General features: G+C 32.1%; 1 protein-coding gene across 4 annotated transcripts in view; it reads left to right on the forward strand.

Annotated features, from left to right (window-relative positions):
• Positions 1-21,490, forward strand: part of MAPK10 (mitogen-activated protein kinase 10) — a gene marked incomplete at both ends in the record, with an annotated part of 147,768 nt that overhangs the window by 70,589 nt on the left and 55,689 nt on the right. For 2 of the 4 annotated variants that reach the window (XM_084233481.1, XM_084233482.1), the window contains 2 exons: positions 138-276; positions 969-1,134. In XM_084233481.1, coding sequence (XP_084089607.1) covers positions 138-276; positions 969-1,134 — 305 coding nt within the window. Of the gene's footprint in view, positions 1-137; positions 277-968; positions 1,135-3,516; positions 3,589-12,554; positions 12,627-21,490 lie in introns of all 4 variants that reach the window. The other 2 variants (XM_084233479.1, XM_084233480.1) reach the window with 2 other exon arrangements.

The raw sequence follows: 21,490 nt of genomic DNA on the forward strand, positions 1-21,490 counted from the left end.
TTTTTCTTACCCTAAATGTAGTCAAAGTTGGAGCTGGGAAGTTGGGAAAATTTTTAGATTGAGGAGAGGATTATGACTTGTCTGAATGACTCACAGCTCTTGTGATGTGGAATTAATGTTGTGGGTTTACCTTCCAGTTATTTAGTAATGGAACTGATGGATGCCAACTTGTGTCAGGTGATTCAGATGGAATTAGACCATGAGCGAATGTCTTACCTGCTATACCAAATGTTGTGTGGCATCAAGCACCTTCACTCTGCTGGAATTATTCACAGGGTAAGAACACCAGCTTCAGAATTATAACTGACGCTTTGGGGGAAGAGAGAAAGAGCAAGTGTTGATTATTTTCTTTATGTAGGGGAGGCTTGATTAGATATAATGCATTTCATCATTTCTTGTTAGATAGAATTAGCATATAGTTCACTAGTAGATAAGAGGAAAATTTATACTGTAGTTGATTATGCTTAACATTTTATTTTAGCTAATTGAGAGTCAGCATCAGAGAAGACTCATGCTTTTTCACCCTTTGATTGGTAGAGGTCATATGTGCAGTGAAAATAAGACAATGCATTTCCACTCTTTATTTCTGGCAACATAAAGGCAGCTGCCATGATCTGCTCCTCTGTCAGACCTCAAAAATGAAATATAAGCTGAAAAGTTTAAGTTGCGTAAGAAGAAGATTGAAAGATGATAACAAATTATTTTTTCCTAAAACCTCTCCTTAAGATGAGCATAAAATGTAAAAATGATAGAAAAAGTCTCTGCTGGGTTTAGAAAAATTTTTGAAGATATTTAAAAGAATTGAAAACTAATTGTAAGTTGCTTTGGGGCAGTAATCATTTGCTCTATATAAGGCTTTGCAGTGAAAGTGGTCCCATTCATGCCAGGGCCATGTTCATTGGGTTGATGGGAAGTGATACTAATAGCTGATGCTGGCTTTTAATTTCTTCTTTTGTTCCTATTTTCAGGATTTAAAACCAAGTAACATTGTAGTCAAGTCTGATTGTACACTGAAGATCCTCGACTTCGGTCTGGCTAGGACGGCAGGCACAAGCTTCATGATGACTCCTTACGTGGTGACGCGCTATTATAGAGCCCCTGAGGTCATCCTGGGGATGGGCTACAAGGAGAATGGTAGGGATGTTTCTAAGTAGCAGCCAGAGAAGCATGAAGAAAATAGGTTCTCTTTCATTTATATGAATTATTATTTAAAAGAATAAGGATGCCAGCTTTCGTATTTAGAGTTGTTTTATTTAACACAGTACTAGCAAGAATTACTAGTTAAAAATGTGAAGGATGTTTCTGAGAATAAGTTTTGCTAGAAGAACACTAACATATTACAGCTCAGAAGAATTGTGAATGATGTCTGATTAAGTAGTCAGGTGGATACTGATTAGCACATATACTATAGATAACGAGAAACTTCCGTTTGGATTACAGTTCAGCTCAAAGTGAATCTGAAAATAGGAAGAAATCTACCTATTGCATTTAACCATTTGACTGTATGTCATACCTTAAATTGATGGCTCCAGTCCTAGGGAAAGACAAACCAAAAATGCCACAAATACTTAGAACAAGAATTTTCACAAATGCGCAATGAATATTCAATTTGCTATCTAAATCACTCAAGTTTATAAGTGTTTCTTTAATACTTTTCTCTGCTCTGTAAATAATATTTAGGGCAGTAATTGACCAGGAAATTTTTATAAATTCTAAAACCATAGAGAAAGAAACATTAAATTTTATATTTCTAGTTTTATAAAGAAAACCTAATATCCATGAACACTTGAAAAAAAGGTGGCAAGAATCATCCAGATTCTCTAATTTTGTTTTATTGATTAAAATGAAAGCTTTATAATGTATCTGTTAGAAAGCATTGAAATTTGTTATTTTCAACAGAATGTCTAATAAGTAATGTGGCACATTAAAATCATATTCATTATACTTAGAAATTAAAATTGTTTTAAATTAGGGTTGCATATAATTTCATAATTATTTTTCATAATTTAAACCTTTAGTTGTTAGAGTTCTATTTTTCTATGATAATTGTATTTTATCTCCATGTGTTCCAGGATACTTTTATGAAAATTTCCTGGTCACTGTAGTTTTAAAAAAATTTCTTTGTGTGCAGTTTAGAAGAAAGCCAGCACTTTTATACATTTTTTTCAGAGAGAGGGGAAAAGTCAGCTGTGAGGAAGGTTAAGCTCCCTTTGTGAGCAATGACATGAATCTGGTACCTTTTAACATGGAAAAGACAACTAACTCTCTACCTGAGGCATTATCACAGCTCATCTTCTTGAAAAGAAGATATTTGCATACATTCTTTGCAAGTTTTTTTTCAAGAAATCAAAGAGAGAAACAATTAAAGAAAATTCAAGAAACCAAGGATCCACAGAGAATGGGGAATTTGAACTTCCTAGTCTGACTTTTCATATCTTTGCTACACAGTGTCTAACTCCATCATTTTTCCTACCCTAACTAGAATGGTTGCAAGTACTGCCTTAGTTTATTGGCATCTCCAGGGTCATGGACAAGGCATGACTAGCATCCGTATGCTGCCTTCCCCTCTCGGTGTGGGAGGAAGGGGATCATGCAGAGACCTGCTTGCTCCCACATCAGGCATGTCCCACTGTCCTGTGCACCTAACCCTACATTCCTTCCCTGAGGAACATTTCAGCCTAATGTTTTTGTCCAAAAGTTCCCATTGTCCTTACTAATATGGGAGTTGAAAGAGGGAAAAGATTGGTAAGAGAAGGTGAAATATGTTTCTCTTACAAGTATGACAATTGAAAAGTAAATATATATATAAAACAATTTTTAACACCTCTGATACTTTTTTTTCACTTTACTTCCAGATGTCGCCTTCATAAACAGGATAGTTAATCATATTCCTTTATTTTCTTGAAGCAGTTCAAATAGAAACTACAGCTGATGTGTATTTACAGGATAATTCTAATTATAAAGAGGATAAATTCTGAAAGATAAATGAAGTCCCAAATCCTAGCATTTCTACTTCTTCTACCTGTAAACCATGGTTCCAACCATTTTCTCATTTCTTGAATTTGGTTGAATGTATCTTATATTGGACAAAAAAAGTGTCCTCTTGCTGCCCCATTCTACATAACTGAATAGAAAATGGAAACAGCCACTACTACAGTTTGATTATTCTTTTTCTCTCCAGCAAATGATAACAAAACCCCCTTGGTGGCCTTTAACTTGAACTACATTGTTTTTGGCTGCTACTTCTCCAAGTCACCAATGTCACCACTTTATGACATTAAAGAGTCAACCTAGGGAACCTATAAAGTAATTTTTAAAAATTGGAATTCACATGCTAGACTTGGTTTATGTGATATCATAATGCTGCTTTGAATTCACTTTTCGTCCAACTTTTGTTGGGAGATGAAAATTGTACCTTCTAATCAAACTGTTCTTTTTCCTCCTCCTTCAAATATCAATTATCTCAGTTAACTTTACTTTCCTCCCTTTTCTTCACTTCCCTCTCTCCTGTTCTAGTGGATATATGGTCTGTGGGATGCATTATGGGAGAAATGGTTCGCCACAAAATCCTCTTTCCAGGAAGGGACTGTATCCTTGTACCTTTTGCTGCAGCTTTACCTATTTTGTTCTCTCTCCCTTTAAAAACATAATGATTTTACCAGGAGAGTAAAGATAGAAGCAAAAAGTTGGGTAAGTGGTGTAACTGTGATTTAAAAAAAAAGAGATGATTTCTATAACTGACCAGTACTGTATACAACTTACTGCCATGATTTGTTTTAATTAAATTTCCATAGCTTTTTTCTTCTTAAATCATTTTCTTGACTGTAACTCAAAGTAGCACTGTTATCTTTTTTAATAAATAAGAGAGGGTACCAGATTCCAAATGATTAAAATATAATTATAATTAGCTAAGATGTCACTATTTATACATGCATTTCATCTCTTTTCTAAAACTATTTTATGCATGTACAACATTTTAGGCATAATACTTTCTCTCCTTGATGACATCCTAAGTTTTTTTGTATATGCTTCTTTAATTTGAATTACTCTTGACATTATAGCTGGTCTTAAATAGTTCAATATAACATATACTCTTTAAAACATGTACTTCTGTATTGAAAAATCATAATTATAACTTGAATTATGGGCTTAAAATAGGCTTTTCCACTTGATTTGCAGATATGACTTAGACACATATAATTGTTTTTCCAAAAACATTTAGAATTTTAAAAAGCAGTATTGATTTGATTTCTACCACTGAGTCCTGTACTAGATCCATCACAAATTTCTTGGAAAGATAGCAATGACTTGGGATTATTAAATGAGATAGTATACTTTTAAAATGACAAAAGATGTAGATAATAAAGTTACAGATTACAGAGACTCTATTTTCATAAATATAGAAATAACCTGCTAACAAATAATAAAATAAATCTTAGCATAATAACAGTTAGCCAATTTAGCAATGATCCATTGAGTTCAGTATGTTACACATGATTTTTTTGAAATTGGCAATAAACATGAATTCCATAATTATATTAACTATTCTATTTGATTATTAAGAAAGCTCTACCAAAGAATTTTTATGTTAAAAGCTTATAATTTATATTTAATAGAAATAGAAGTAAAAGGAAAGGTCAACATGAAAATCTGACTCCATAAGAAGCTAATATCACAGTTAGCATCGTTTATGTTAGAATTTATTTTTTGTGCTGCGTATTGATGAGAAATTATCTAAATTATAATAATAATGTAAGAGTAATGACATCTAGAACTGTACTGTCCAACAGTAAGTAGCCACTAGACACATTCAGTGATGAAATTATGGCTATTTTTTTTAAATAATAAATTTTACTTTTATATTCCCCATACAATTGCAACCCCCCCTTTGAATTAAGATAGTGCATATGTGCAAAATGCACATTAGATTTGGCAATGTGGAAAGCATGCAAAATCTCTTAATTTAATATAAATGTATTGAAATAATATTTTGGCTATATTGGATTGAGTAAAATAATGTTAACATTAATCTCATCTATTCTTTTTATTAGTAGTAAATTTAAAATATATATAGTTTATATTTGTGAATCATTTTACTTTTGGACAGTGTCAGTCTAATACATGAGAAAAATACTTGATAACCTTATATTTATAATCAGTTTTAAAGTCTTCAATTATCATTTGCTTCATGATCTTTTGCTATTTATAGCATGAAATATCAATTTTTGCCATCAAATTACATGACTCTTCAGGAAATTAATTTTATTTTAAATTAACTTCACATCTTGGGGATCAGTTATATTCCCAATAGTTGATCTGGACAATGTTAAAATTCCCATTAATATTTAAATGCATCGATTTTCATCGCAAATGGGAATTTTTAACTGTGTTTTTGCTTTTAGGATATAATACATTTCACCTAAAAATAACAAACTTCTCAGTCAATACTCAAAGTGATGTTCACAATCATATCAATCATATATATCTATATTGCATGGTTAGTAGGAGACAAAACATCACAAAATATCTCATTTCCATGTGCCATGGTTGTCACTTGATTTCCATGTAGCATGGTTTTCTGAGATCTATTTTGCTGTTCAGGATTTATCAGAATTGCTTTTCTCCTGTTAAATAGTTTTTATATTTAAAAACCAGTAAAATTAGGAAACACCACAACATTTTAAATCTAAAATAACCCTTTGGAAAAACAGAATAATAGTAGTAACAGAATAGTAATAGTAATAGTGTGTTAATAATCCTGTATTATTCTTATAATTGTTCTCTGAAAGTCTTTTTTGCTTCCTTTTTTTCTAGTTTATGTTTTAGAAAAATATTTGGAAGTAAAAGTAACAGAAAAAATTAATAATATAAAACATATATTCTTGATAAGTGTGAGCCTAGAAATGGAATAAGCCCTAATACATAAAATGTAGATTATGTTAAGGGTTGCATTCTAAATCCTTTTATCTCTGTGATGATTCTATAGAACATGGTCTTTGATAGCCTAGTGTCATAAATGATAATCTGAAGAAGTATAATCTTAATCCCCTAAATCATATACAGTGTTGTAAATCAATGTGACCTCAAATCAAGAAATGTTGTAAAAAGTGAAAATAATAAAAGCCAGTCGGCATGTAGGTGTGTTGCCTCTGGTGGCATGCGCTCTTCTGAATATGAATGAATCGCATAGTTTCTTGATTACTTTCATGGGTGCAGGGAGTACAAAATAGTCACAATGCAGTTTTAAAAAGTTAAAAATAAGTGAACGGGGAAGTTAAAGGCATTTGTAGTGGAAAATATCTTGAGTTAAACTTTACTTGAATATATTTAAATAATTTCTAGATGAGATGCATTAGAAGAAATATCACTGAAAATGTTTCCACGAAGATTTAAATCTTTAGTTCATTTTACCTATTATTAAGGCAACAACATAAATGCCTGATCATATTTAAAATTTAAACCAAACTGTGAAAAGCCCTAGTAAACATGTTCTTTGTGAGTGGAATTGTTTCATTAATCTCTATGTGGAATTATGACCATTTTATGAGTAGAGTGTCTTACCAATAATTAGGAGTACAGAGCATTGATCTAACTTCACTAAGCTATCATGATCAGATACCAATTTAGTGACAAATGGAGCTACTTCTGGGGACAAGAATTATACAAATAATTTTGCATATTGAAATGATCCCAGCATTTACTGAAGTAGTATTAAAATTCAGTGTATGCCTTACTTCCTCTTAAGATTTTTCAGGAACTTCAAAAAGAGCATAGGCTTTCTTAACATTCACTTAGAATTATTTAGAGTAATTTAGAGTGAATTTCTCTGTGGGTGAAAAATGATGTGATAATGTTCTATCATCATAATCAACATTATCCTTTCACTCCACAGAATTTTTTAATGTTCCCTTCTTAATGAGCCCTCAACACAAATAGTAAAACACCACAACAAATTGGGAAATCTTATGAAGTTACTATTGATTATTAAAATTTTAGCTACTTTCCTATATTACATTTTTGCATAATACAAAAGAAACTGTATTTCTTTTTTGTTGATGTGATCTAGATGATATCACAGGATAGTTTCTTAGTTACTAAATTAAAGTTTTTGCAAGATATATAAATAAATAGATAAAAAGCAAATAAAAATTGCATATTTACTTTTCCAGTAATTAGCTTGCAATTTTTTTTATTATCCAAAGGAACATTTATGAAATATTTAATTTTATTGTGTTAAGAATTTCTTAGTATAAGAACATATACTACTAGGTATTAATATTCACTGTAGTCTTATGACTAAAACCTCTTTCTTAGCGTATACATTGATGTAATATATAATTAATATCTAATAATATTAATATTAAAATTTTAATATTGTAAGATTACAATAATTTTAATATTGTAAGATTACAATATTAAAATTATAAGGCTCATGATGAATTTAGAGAGCAATAAATATGCCAGACCTATTATTTTCTTTACAAACTGCAAAGATTATGAGATATCAGTTACTTTATATTTCACTCAGATTTTGTTTCTTTTAATAATACCTTACAGTAAAGCATTTTACGTGCTTTCTTAGCAGTTTTTCCCCTATGGACTGTCTATTTACTTTCTCTACACCTTTCTAATTGATTTGATAAACTATAAAAAATAAAAATAATGAAGAGGCTGTCTGAAATAAAAATTATTCTGTCAAATGGCGAGGAGCCAAAATTACCTGAATTATACAGTAGTAAAAGAAAAGGAACAATTTGTCGCTGAAGTACTTCTATGAATTCATGTACAGATTAAGTGAGGATAATTATGCAAATCTTCAAGGAACTTGTACTGATTTTGATGATGATATGAGACTTTCAGAACCAGCATTTACTACTTGATCAGAACAAGAAAAATTTAAAGAAAAATATATTATTCAATATCAGAATTTCTTTAAATCACTTAGTTAGATATATTGTAGAATTAAATGGAACTTGAAAGATGAATATTTAAAATATTTTTAAAGATTTATTTATTTTTATACAAGAACTGGGGTACAGGCCAGAGTCACGGGAGGGTGAGAGAATTCATCAGAGACAGAGTAGGGAGCAGAACAGGCAGATCAACTGAAATACACTGCTGAAGGGAGCAGCAGGTGAGACAGGAGAGGTCTGCTGTGCTGTGTGGGTATCTCCCTGGCTGGCCAGGAATCGAACCTGCGCTGCAGAGGCTGCAGAAACCTTCACAGTGCTGCACTCACAGCACTGCGCTCAACACAGGGAGGCCCAAAAATTTTAAATTTTTTGGTGTAATGAAAAATACTGTCCTTTTTTATATGTTTTATTGGATTTTTTCTCTTTTCTTATTTTAAATTTTTTATTAGATAACATTGGTTCACATCATTGTTTGTGTCTTGGATGTCTAGGATCCCCTCTTCTGGTGATGTTCCATAGTGCTCCCATCACCAAAGGATTTTTTCTCTTTATTAAGAAATGATTAAAAACATAAAGTCTACTAAACAAAGATTAAAAATTAAAAATTAATTGTATGATGCCATAGAAGTTATAAAGAAAGAAAAGCAAGTTGAATAGATGTACTCTAGGAAAAAATCTCTGACCTCCTGGCCTTAGATTATTATGCATTATGTTTCATGAATATTAGTTATTTTCTTAGGTTTCCATGTACAAAATAAGTACATTCCCTGTCTATTTATGCAAATCAGTCATCTTTCATAATTCCAATTTGGCACTAGGGTTTTAAACAATGTGCTGTTGTTAATGAATTAAATGTTCAACTTTTGAAAGATATAATGAACTTTTCAAAGAAATGGTATTCTTATTATAGAAAACCATATTGAATCTCCCAGCTATTGTACTTTGAGGTATTCATTGAAAGAAAATTTATCAAAGGACATTGTCTGAATTCATGTTAAATGAAGACATAATTACATTAAGGAGAAAAGCATTGTGGTTTCAGAATCATGTGACTAGTGGTATATAATGGCTTTGATAGGAAGTTTTTGCCTGCCAGGTTCCTGGACAGAATTTCACAATATCCAAAAATGTATTTTATTGTGGATCATAATCCAAGCCATTAGAGTGTTGAACTATCAGTAGAGTGATTTCTTTAATTAGATTTAAGCTGCCAGGGCCTACATTCTATTATTTCTATCTCCTGGTTACAAGTAAAAGAAAGATAATTTTGTATAATCAAATGCCTGACAAATGATATGGCACTTGAGATTTTCTCACTTAGAAAATTAGTCACCAGCAGCAATCCTGTCTGCCTGTAACTATGCAGGTGCCTCTCTTTTATTTTCTCCTTTTCCTAATAAACCTGTCTTTTAAAATGTAAAACAAACAAAAAAGAAAATTAGTAACCATATTTTAATAACAGTAAAACTTGATCTGCTCTACCTATGATGAATATGAATGATAAGAGAGAAAATGTAATGCAAGCAGAATTCTTCAGTATACAAAATTCTTATGGAGATTCTAAGAGTATATAAGACTATCTCTGAAAGCATCAAAATCCATTTTCCATAATGATTGAATTTATTGTTTCCTTCCAAGGTCTATATAGAGTTAGCACTCACTCAAATATTTTGAAAATTTCATAAAATAATCCAGTCTTAAGTGTTACCTTGATAAGCAAATATGTATATATAAAATATATTAGCTAAGGGAGGGCTTACTATCCTCACCTCCCTTGTTAACAAGACTTAGTATCAAATTCTTCTGTTACCTATTTTCTGTTTTCTGATGACATTTATGAACTTTGGTGCAATGGCTTTATCTTGCAAAATAATTCTATTTTGGATATATAAAACCCATATAAATTTATGTGAATGTATTCTATTTTTTGTAATTGATATTAATAAACTTATAATTTCCAGGCACAAGTCTTAGCACTATAGTTAGTGTGAGCATGGATAGTCTCTGAGAATAGTACATAGTGAGTAAAATAAAATGGGAATGGAAAGTTGGAAAAGTTTCCAAAGTATTATCACTTAGAAAAGATACATTGAAATTTTAAAAAGTTAGTAATCAATATGTTCCTCATGGGTCAGATCTACAGTTTATATCTCTGCATTATTTTTATATGAAAACTTTGTGAGCTAGTAAGTGTATTTTGGGTTCTGACATGAAGATAAATGTCCAAAAGTTTTCTTTTATTTTGGTAGAGCCATACAAAGAACTGGGAGGTGTACTAGTTATTAATACCTATTGTTAAACAAATTGTCTCAATTCAATTGAGATATAAAGACTAAGATTCCACTTAGGTCCTTTGTTGTTAATTGTAGCTGTTGTTTAAAGGGATACATTAGGTGGAAAGAAAAATCAAAGACTTTTATCCTACCAGATAAAAATTTCCTAGTTTTAGGAAGGGAATGCTCAGATATCACATGCACCCATTGTAAGAATATTATTTTGAATGGAAATAATGGAGACTATGTTAATTTCTGTGCAGATAATGGGGAGAAGTTCCATAAAGTCAACTGTGAGTCAATACATGGAATGTTTCTAGGTGGTTTTAACAATGAAAAAGAATTGCCCAGTAAGTGTAGTTTTCTTCATTGGAAATATTATATGTATATGTGTATATCTTTATATATAATAATATATTATTATACAAAATAAAATAAACCTTATATAATTAATACCTATAGATATAATATAGATGTTGCATAAGTAATATTTATTGGGAAACTATTATGTACCAGGTAATTGAAAGGCAATGCTTTCAAATCTTTAAAAATTTTTTCATGACAAATGCTATTTATCATCACATTTTTAAGGATGCAATTGAGATTTAGAGACACGAAGTAACTTGGCCAAAGTTACATAGTTAAAGATCAATAGAGTTGGCTCTGCAGCAGAAAAATGGGAATATCTATCAGAGATGTCATGAAAGAGACTTTTTCTATTAAATAAAATAAAAATATAAATAGATATTTGTATTAAATAAAAAATTATAAACCAATCAGATTTGTAGCAGAAATAAACTATACCCAAATGTTCGATTACCAAATGTTTGCATACAGGCAAAAGAAAATATTGCCTATAGAGATTTTAGCTTTTTTTTTTTTTAGTATCTATAAAATAGATACACTGTAAATAGAAATTAGACTGGTCACTTTGGTAGTATGATAACAATATGTGCAATTAAAACATAAATACATTTCCAGAGATTGTTGTCTTTTCCCCTTGATTTTAAGATTCTCAGAATACCAGCTTCATGTGAGACATATGCTGGAATTAAAATTTGTTAATAACAAAGGGATGCACAACTGTTTGCTCTATCTTTCCCTGATATTTTTGCATGTCACTTGCTTTCCTAAAATGGAAGCAAACCACATTTGCTTCTTTGGGTATGCTTATCACCTTCAAAGCTATAAACATTTCTTTGCAGTGATCCTTCTGAGTAGGTGTTAAGTCAAACTATGGAAACTTAGTTTAACCCGAATGAGATTTTAACCCTGGAAAGAATCTCATGAGGAATCTTTAAGGCCGCTGCGAAATTGCAAAATGTGATTTGAAGAGTTATTGGAACAAAATTATATTGTGTTGCTATCTTAAGCCTTTCCCTTTTTTGCTCTCCTTCAATATCCCTTATTCTCCTAGGTTATTTTCCCCTATTAGAATGATCCATCTCTCTTTCTGACTTTTCAGTAGGAACAAGTGAGTAACCAAGTATATAGTTAAAGAGAGATATTTTCACTATTTTGCTTCACCTTTCCCTATTTGCCCCTTCCTGTGTACCCTCCGTCCTAGCTTCCCGGTTTTTAGTTTTGAATGATAATCTGCAATAGCAGATTATATAATTTCCCCTTGGTTTTCAGGTTTCTTCTGTTTCACAGTCTCAGAAGAGTTTTAGCTCTTTAGTCATATTCTTTATTGACTCATCTGTTTTGAAAACTAGCATTTCTGACTATTATCAAGCAATCCAGTTTATAAGAATAAAATAAGACCTCCTGCTTAGAGAAACATGCTCCCTTGATTAGAGTCAATGAAACCAAACCAGCAGAGTCCAAAATATTCATTTTTGAACTGACATTTAACTTTCGGAAATGTGTTCACATTTACAAATATGAGTAAATGCATTTTATGAAAGAAACTCTTTCTTTTGAGGTTAGCTGGAAGCTCAGCATTTACCTCCCAACCCCCCCAATATGGCAAGCAAAAGAATAAACAAGAAACCAACTTGCACGTTTCCCATTTTAGCACAATCTGGAATAAATTATAATACAAATAGTGGGCATCTAGTAGATGAATGTAAATTAGACCTTTTAAATCAGAAACTAATCACTGAATTATAATTGCAAAGTAATCTTATGATACATTAGGTAGCACTGAGTAACATTACTAGCTCAGTTTCATAGCAAAAAGGACCCTGACATTCTTGTGTTCTCCCCATTTTACTGTTTTATAACATTAATAATCATGAGACTGGCCCCTCATCCAGTGAGTGAAATGTCAGACCATGGCTTTATGGCATGGGTAGCTAAGTGTTCTCATTTATTTGCTGTTCTATTCCTGTCTTCTTGTTTATCTTCATTTCATTTTTGTTTTCAGTTGACATGTGGTCAGTAGGGTGCATCATGGGAGAAATGATAAAAGGTGCAGTGCTGTTTCCTGGCACTGATCGTATCCTTCTTAGCAGCCATTGGCTTCTATGGGCGTCCTTCTCAATCAGTTCCCTTTGGGTCTGAAATACATTAGTGCTGATGGGTTGCATTCATTGCCTTAAGAGGGCTTCTGTGAGACTGCAATGTCAAATATTTACAAGCTGACCTCACTCATAGTAGAGTAACCTTGTCTCCTAGGAAGACCTTACAGGGATAATACAGTATTAAATATGAAACATTCAGCAGGATGTCAAAGTGTCTTAATTCAAACCTATGAAACTAATAAGTGAAATACTTTGTTGGTTTTTGTTGTAGCTATTTTGAAATTAAGTTATAGCTAAATAATAAGTAAAAATAATCAGTTTTAAGCCTGAAGATTTATGCTTTCATCTCTTAAGAAATATTTACTTAGCATAGAGATCTCTAATCATGTTTTATGTTCTCCCACTAATACAAAGACTTGTTTTATCACATATTCCGAGTATGTTTATATCATTTAAGCAGTGACCAGCTTCTTTTAAAATTCTTTTTCTCATTCACTTCATATATGGGAATAATATCACCAATGCCTGCTATTATTTTCTCCATATTACCAAGTGCAATAATGAAAACTTCATTACTAAATAATAGTTGCATAAAATAACTGAAGATGTGGGATATATGGACATTTCCTAACTTAGTTATCTTTTCTCCTACACTCAATACACAGTCACTTAAGAAAACATTATTCCCCATCATATTAAAGATAAAGTCTCTGCTTAAATTATCACAATTCAAATATAAAGGGAACCATAATGGAATTTTAATCTATAATTAAAGTAGATTTAATTATTAACATATTTTAGCCAAAATATGATTACCCATTTGCTTTGAGAATTAGTATATATTTTATATAGTTTTTATAGTATATTACCATGTAATTTATATGTAATAGTTTAATATATAATGCACATAATAATTTCATATATATTATAATTATAGATATATTGTTTCATAGGTATTCTCTCTCTGTGTGTATTAAAGGGCTAGGGAGGAGGCAACTTGTTAGGCACTCAATTTTTGTTGAATGAAAGAACTTAATCTAAAATATTTTATTTAGTAAAAAATAAAACTATGCTTTTTTACTTCATTACTTACTAAAAACTTTTTTCTTGTCACATGACAAATGTGGCACATTTATTAAAAAATTGTCTATATTGAGATTTGTCTTTTACAAAAACATGTTACTAGATAACACCTATAAATTTATGACATCTATATGAAGGTTAATGTATTGAGATGTTGGCTTGATAAAAACTAAATTTCTTCAGAATGCTAAAAAACAGGATTTTGTTGATTTGTAATGTACTCTAAACTTGATTTTGGCCTCTGGACATGGATGTGAAATAGTCCTTTAGTTTTGGATAATTTTAGAAATACAGATAGACTCAATCTTTTAACTTTGCACCCTTTGCTTTTTCAGAACTTCTTTGTGGTTGGATACTTGATGACTGAAATGAATATTTGTCACCTGTAAATTAAAAAGATTGATTTTCATTACTCACATTTTCTATTAAAGAAAATCATATCAGATTTCCACCGCTGAATTATTCAATGCAGCTTAACATTTCTCAGAATCCATTTCTTGAAAGAAATTGCTTGAATATAATTTCTTTTGGAACAAGGTTACCAAAATCCCTTAAAAGTAAAACATTAGGTTACAGTTAATGTTACTCTCATATTAGATGCCCTTTTAATGATGGAGCTTGATATTTTGATATTAAGTTTTTCTGGAGTTCTTGCTATCTTTTTTAAAAGATTTATTTATTTATGCATACAAGAGCTGGGGCACAGGCCAGAGAGGGGGGTGGGGCAGGTTGAGAGGATTCACCAGAGACAAGAGTGGGGAACAGAACAGGCAGACTGACTGAAGTACACTGCTGAGGGGAACAGCGGGCAAGACAGGAGAGGTCTGCCTCGCCATGTGGGTTGCTCCCTGGCTGGAGCAACTCATGCTGGAGGAGCTGTGGATTGCTTCATAGTGCTTCATAGTGCTTAACCCCTTGCACCACCAGGGAGGCCCTATATTTGTACATTTCTTGAAGGATAAATTGGGATTATTCTCTAATGTGTCTTCTCTGAGAATAGGATGTGGTCTGATGGTTTCCAAAATGTTGGTTAACATTTAAATTAGGCTTATTTTTTTCAGGCCAAAATTTTATGAAAATGAATATCGCAAAGTCCTTAAAATACAAGACAGATTACTTATTTAAAAAAATGCCTTTTATTATAAATGACATACCTGAGGAGACAATAAAATGAAACCTAAATTTATTAGTTAAATAGTATCTTTAAAATGGTGCTGGAGGGTCTCCCCGGTGGCGCAGTGATTGAGCGCTGGGTTGCGAAGCTGCCCGCGGCCTCTGTGGCGCTGGTTCGATCCCCGGCTGCTCCCCAGCCACTGGAGGAGGGTCCCACATGGCGCGCAGACCTCTCCTGCCGCCCGCTGCTCCCCTCAGCAGTGTACTTCGGTCCTTCTGCCTGCTCTGCTTCCCACTCTGGCTCTGGTGAATTCTCTCACCCTCCCGCGCTTCTGACTCTACCCAGTGCATGCATAAACAAAAAAACAAACAAACAAATAAAATAAATAAATAAAACATGCCTCTATAAAATAAAAAAAAAATTGTATATTCTTTTAAAAAAATAAAATGGTGCTGGAGATGTACAATGTGTGTGCTACACATCAATATAATACATCATAAGCAGTCATACATTTTAATCAACAGATCCTCACTTATACAGAGACATTTTCAAAATAAATTGGTCTCTAAAAGTTCTGCAATATGAGCTGTGCGTATTTTCTTTAATATATAAACTAACTCAAAGTAAGACTTAAGCTATTAATAATGTTTTATGTCCTTTGTTTTTGATGCCTAAAAAACAGCATATTATTTTTTAGCACATTATTTTTGGCATCAAGAAATTTATATAGTCAATTTTTATCTTGCTACTTTATTAGAGGTTGTATTATAAATATATATTGATGATATTAAATCTCTACTAATAAAGCAGAAGTTAACTGCTGAAGTGGTTTTCTTTTGGGAGATCTAATAATTTTCATCTAGAAGACACTTTTACTTCAAAAATGGTCAACAGACATATGAAAAGAAAAGGTTCATCATGACTTATCATCGGAGATATGCAGATCAAAACCACAATGATATACCACCTCACACCTGTGAGAATGGCCCATATTAAAAAAAATAATCATAAGTGCTGGGGAGGGCATGGAGAAAAAGGAATCCTCTTACACTGTTGGAGGGAATGTAGGCTGGTCCAGACCCTCTGGCAAGCTGTGGAGGTTCTTCAAAACACTAAAAATGGATCTGCCATACAACTCAGCAATTCCATTCTGAGGTACTTACCCAAACAACATAGAAACACTAATACAAAATAAACTCCTATGTTTATTGCAGCATTATTTACAGTAGCCAAAATACAGAAACAATCTAAATGCCCCAAAACAAATGAATGGATCAAGAAACATATTGATAGTATAAATACACAACAGAATGCTATTCAGTGATCAAAAAAATTGACACTCATTCCATTCATGGTAATATGAATGCAGCTGGAAGGGATTATACTAAGTGAAATAAGCCAGAATGAGAATTGAAAGTAGCATATGGCTTCACTTATATGTTGGAACATAGAACCAAACAAAAGGTCAGACAATGGCAAACCTGAAAGTTAATAATAGGTCTAAGGCATCCAGGTTGGGAATGAGGAGGGAGAAAGGTATGAAAACAGGAGGAAAAAGAGCCACATTGGACTACGATTAAGGCTGCCAGAGGGAGATGTGGTGGATCAGGGACAAAAGGGAGAAGGGACTTTAATGGACGATAACTGGGTCTTTGGTGGTAGGTGTGCTGAAATAACATATTATTGTAGAGGAGTGAATCTATGTTCCTCAGACATGTACCATGATGTAAATCAGCATTACCTCAGTAAATGTAATTTTAAAAAAATTACAAAATATATTATCTAAGTGAATTAATGTTTAATATATAGCTTTTGAAGAAGATAAAGTAAGCACACATATGCTATCAGTTAGGTTAAAAATATAGAACATTATCAATACCAATTGTTCCCTTTTCCCCACAGAGGTCATCTGCTACCCACAGAGGTTACCACTGTTCTAAATACATAGTTTTACAATCTCCTTTCCTTATATTTTTACCACTAATATATTTACCCTTAAGCAATACAGGGTTTCGTTTTATGCATTTTTCACAGTATTGTTTATGACTTACTTTTTAATAAAATAAGCAATTTTTAAGATTCAATCATTTGATGCATTATAAATGGTTTATTTTTATTGCTGTTAAGTCTTCCAGTATATAAATACTTTTACAACTAATACCTTGCCCTATAAATAGATTTTGTAAACCCAGGAATATATGTTTTGAGGAGCATATGGGCAAGTTGTTTTTTTTTTTTTTTTAAATGATTTATGCCTGGGCTCATAGGAGTGCACATTTTAAACCTCACCACATAGCATCAAATTGGTTTCTGGTGTGGAAGTTTATAAATGTAGCTGTATAATCCACCTCCTTATCAACACTTGATATTGTCAGTTTTATATGCTTGATACCAGTCTCTTAAAAAAGAGATTCTATTCCTGGAGGTTTAATTTACTTTTCCTTGACTATAAAAGAGACTAAGCATCTTCTACATTTATTGGCCATTAGTATTTCCCCCCTGGGTAAAGTGTCATTAATAATTTTTTTTATTTGAACTTTTCTGTAGCTTTTTACAATTTCTATCATTGATTTTATTTATACATTTATTTTTAATCAATCTGACAGTGGTTTACAACACTGTGTATCATGCAGAGGTATAGGTTTCTCTATCTTCAGATGTATATTACCACACCTTATATGTAGGGGCTGGGCAAGTTTACATTTCTACCAACAGTGTACAAGGTTTCCTGTTTCTCCACACCTCATTAACACTTGTGTGTGTGTGTGTATGTGTGTGTGTATTCCATCCTTAAAGTTATGAGATTGTTTTGATTTGCATTTTCCAGATGGTGAGCATTTTTCATGAAACTTTTGGCTATCTGTATATTTTCTTGGGAGTAGTGTTTATATGACTTTTCCTCCAAATTTTTGATCATATTTTTATTTTTGCAGGTTTTTTTTTAATTGTATAAGTTCTTTTAAATCATTTCTCCTATCAGATATATTATGTGCCAATATTTTCTCCAATTTAGTGGGGTCTCTTTTAATTTTTGTCCCGACCCAAGGGATTTGTAGGCACGAAAAGAGAAGGGCTGAGGATTGAAATGAGGGGCTTGAGACAACTTGACGCTAGCGTTTACTTATTTATTTATTTATTTATTTATTTATTTATTTTTCCCCTTTTCCCTGTCTTTCTACCTTCCCTGACCTTCTCTCTGCTCCTCTCGCAATAACCTCTCTTGCAATAACCTCTTGACCTTCTCGTGGTTCTTTTCTTATATCTTGGTAGCTCCTCCCATCGTACCTCCCAGTCTCATTTGATTAATAGGAAACACCTGTGGTTTCTCAGCAGGCAAAACGGTAAAGCAAAACTTAATTAATGGCACGTGTGTTGCGCAACATGGCGCATGCTCCAGGTGGCTCCGGACAATTTTAATGGTAGTTTCTTTTATTATGCAGAAACTTTACTTTGATGTAATCTATTTGCTTATTTTTGCTTTTATTTCCCTTGTATTTGGAGCTGAGTACCCAAAGACATCCCCGAAGACAACACTGCGGAGAGTTTTGCCTATATTTTCTTCCACATATTTTTTTATGATTCTCAGACTTACATAAAAGTTTTTCACCCATTTTGAGTTTATTTGTGTGTGTGGTATGAGATCGTGGTCTAGTTTCATTCTTTTGAATGTGGCTATCCAGTTTTCCTACACCATTTGTTGAAGAAACTTTCCTTTCTCCACTGTATACGCTTCACTCCTTTGTTGTAGATTAAGTATCCATATAAGTGTGGGGTATTTTTGGGTTGTCTACTTTATTGGTTTCTATTTTTCTTTCAATTCATATATTTTGATTACTATAAAATGTAGAGGTTTGAAGTCTAGGAATGTGCTATCTCCAGTCTCTTTTTGTCAGGGTTGCTTTGGCTATATGGGGGTCTTCTGTGATTTCATAAATTTTTCAGTAATATTTCTTTGAAGAATGCCACTGAAATTTTGATAGGGACTACATAGCGTCTGTTTATTGCTTTGGATAAAATGTCCATTTTATTTAAATATTTTTGCAGAACTGGGTGTAGGCTAAAGGTGTGGGGGGTGAGAGGATTCACCAGAGACAGAGCAGGGAGCAGAGCAGGCAGAAGGACCAAAGTATACTGCTGAGGGGAGCAGAGGGAGTGACAGGATAGGTCTGCTGTGCCATGTGGGTTAGATCCCTGGCTGGGGATTGAACTCAGGCCATAGAGGAGATAGTGCTGAGACTTAACCCCTAGGCCAGAAGGGAGGCCCAAAAATGTGTATTTTAACAGTATTAATTCTTCCAGTCCATGGGCAGGGAATATCTTTCCATTTCTTTATCTTCATTATTTTTTTACAATACCTTATAGTTTTCATTGTACAGGTCCTTTACCATTTTTGTTAAGTTTACTCCTATTAATATTTTTCAATGCAATAGTAAATGGGCTTTCCCCCTTATTTCTTTTTATTCTAATTCATTGTTTTCATTATAGGGCTGCAATTGACTTTTTAATTGATTTTATAACCTGCCACTTTACTGTGTTGATTTATTATTTTGATTTTTTTTTAGTGGACTCTCTAGGTTTTTCTATATATATATTGTATTATCTGAAATAGTGATAATTATACTTTCCCAATTTGGATTCCTTTTATACCTTTCTCTTACCTAATTGCTCTAACTATAACTTCTAACACTACGTAAAATAGTGGTGAATGTTAACATTTTGTTTTGTACCTGATCTTAGAAAAAAGATTTCAGTTTCTCCTCATCGAATATGATGTTAGCTGTGGGTGTGACATAGGTGGCCTTATTATGTTGACCTACATTCCTTCTATCCCATTTTTAAGGTTTATCACAAAAGATATTAAATTATATCAAATGGTTTCTCTGTATATATTGATAAGATCCTATGATTTTTATTTTTCCTTGTATTGATGTGGTGAGTGAAAATGATTGAATTGCAAATGTTGAACGCTTCTTGCATTCCTGAAATAAATGCCACTTGATTATTGTGTATAGTCCTGTTAATGTATTGTCGAAAAAAGTAACTTTTTCTTTAAAAAATTGATTGGCAAGATATCTTTATATAATCAATCCTCTTAAGATTATCTTATATGCATTTTCTCCCAAAGACAAAAAATTAATAAGCCATTGTTCATAAAAAAGTCTTAGAATTGGCTTGCTAATTTCTATAAAACAATCCCTCCTGATATTTATATGGAACTTATTGAATCTACAGTTTAATTTGTGAATAATTGCTATTTTAATTAGGACAGATTTTATCTTTATCTGAATACAAAACAATCTCAGTGTACACTAATTTAGATCATTACTATTGTAACTTAAATATGTTATTGATGTCAGTATTTCAGTTTTCTTTTTTAGCCTTACAAATTGACAACACAATACTTTTATTGAATAGACATAGATTTTGTTTAGATATATCCTTATTCTTATCTTTTCTGGGGGGAGGGAAGATTTACCATTACTTCTTCATATTTGGCCTTATTTTGTCATTTTTTTTCCTCCTGAAATTTATTCCTTACAAGAGACTTTAGCGAGAGTCTTTGATGATTAACAATTTTGTTGATTTGTATATCATTGCTTGAAAGTTAGTTTATTTGGATATAAAGTTATTGATAGGAAATTATTTTCTTCCAGCATTTCTTCCAGCAAAAAAAAAAGTTTTTTTTCCACTGATATTTTTCTTTGCAATTTTACTTGTGAATAATTTTAGTCACAAATGATGTCATACTTAGCTTTGACAGTAGTCTGATCCTTTTCTCTGCTTTACTCAGCTAGTTTTTTTCATGGTATTTACTTTTCTGCTCTTTCTCTACTATGTGATGAAACATAGATTTCTTTTTACATCCCTTCTTTGCCATTCTCCGAGCTTCCTGAGTTCCAACTAATCTTCAGTTACTGAAATTTCTCAGTTTTTGTTTTGTTTAATATTTTATCTCCCCTATTCCTTATACTATGCCCATAAGTGTCTAATTTGGATTGGACATAAGATAGAAATTCACTTATTCAATAAATTTTTTCGAGGACCTACTAAATGTTGGGCACTTTTTGTCTCCAGAGTTCTATCAGTATAATAAAACTAACTAAAGTCTTTATCATGATAAAATTTACAATAAAAGACACAGTGTATTAGATGAAAACAGCTGTAGGAAATGAGGAACCAAAGTATTAAAAGGAAGGATAGGGATTATCTCCTTCTTTCTAAGTTTCCACATAAAATGTTAAGTCAAAAATGCCTCATAGAGCATGCTTAATTGACTCATATAAACTTGATGGTCTCTTCTTAACCTCCCTTTCATATTGTATTATATCCATAAAAGGATGTTATCTCCAGAGAAAGTCTCACAGAACAGAGTACAGTGTCACTACAATTTTCCCCAAATAACAATTCTGTATTTAATTAGCATTAAGGGCTGTTTGTGTTGTCTACTTTGTTAAAAGTTATTATATTTACCAACTTTAAAATGACCTTGATAGTTTTCAACTATAACATGTACATATCAAATTAAAGGATCTCTGGTCTTCATGCTATCACATGAAGATAGGCTCAGATGCAGCCTAGAATAGAGGCAACAATATCATATGATTTGGGGAAGAAATTATACAAAAAAGAGTTAATATTACA

This window comes from Talpa europaea, assembly GCF_964194135.1.
Source record: "Talpa europaea genome assembly, chromosome: 5".
NCBI lineage: Eukaryota > Metazoa > Chordata > Mammalia > Eulipotyphla > Talpidae > Talpa > Talpa europaea.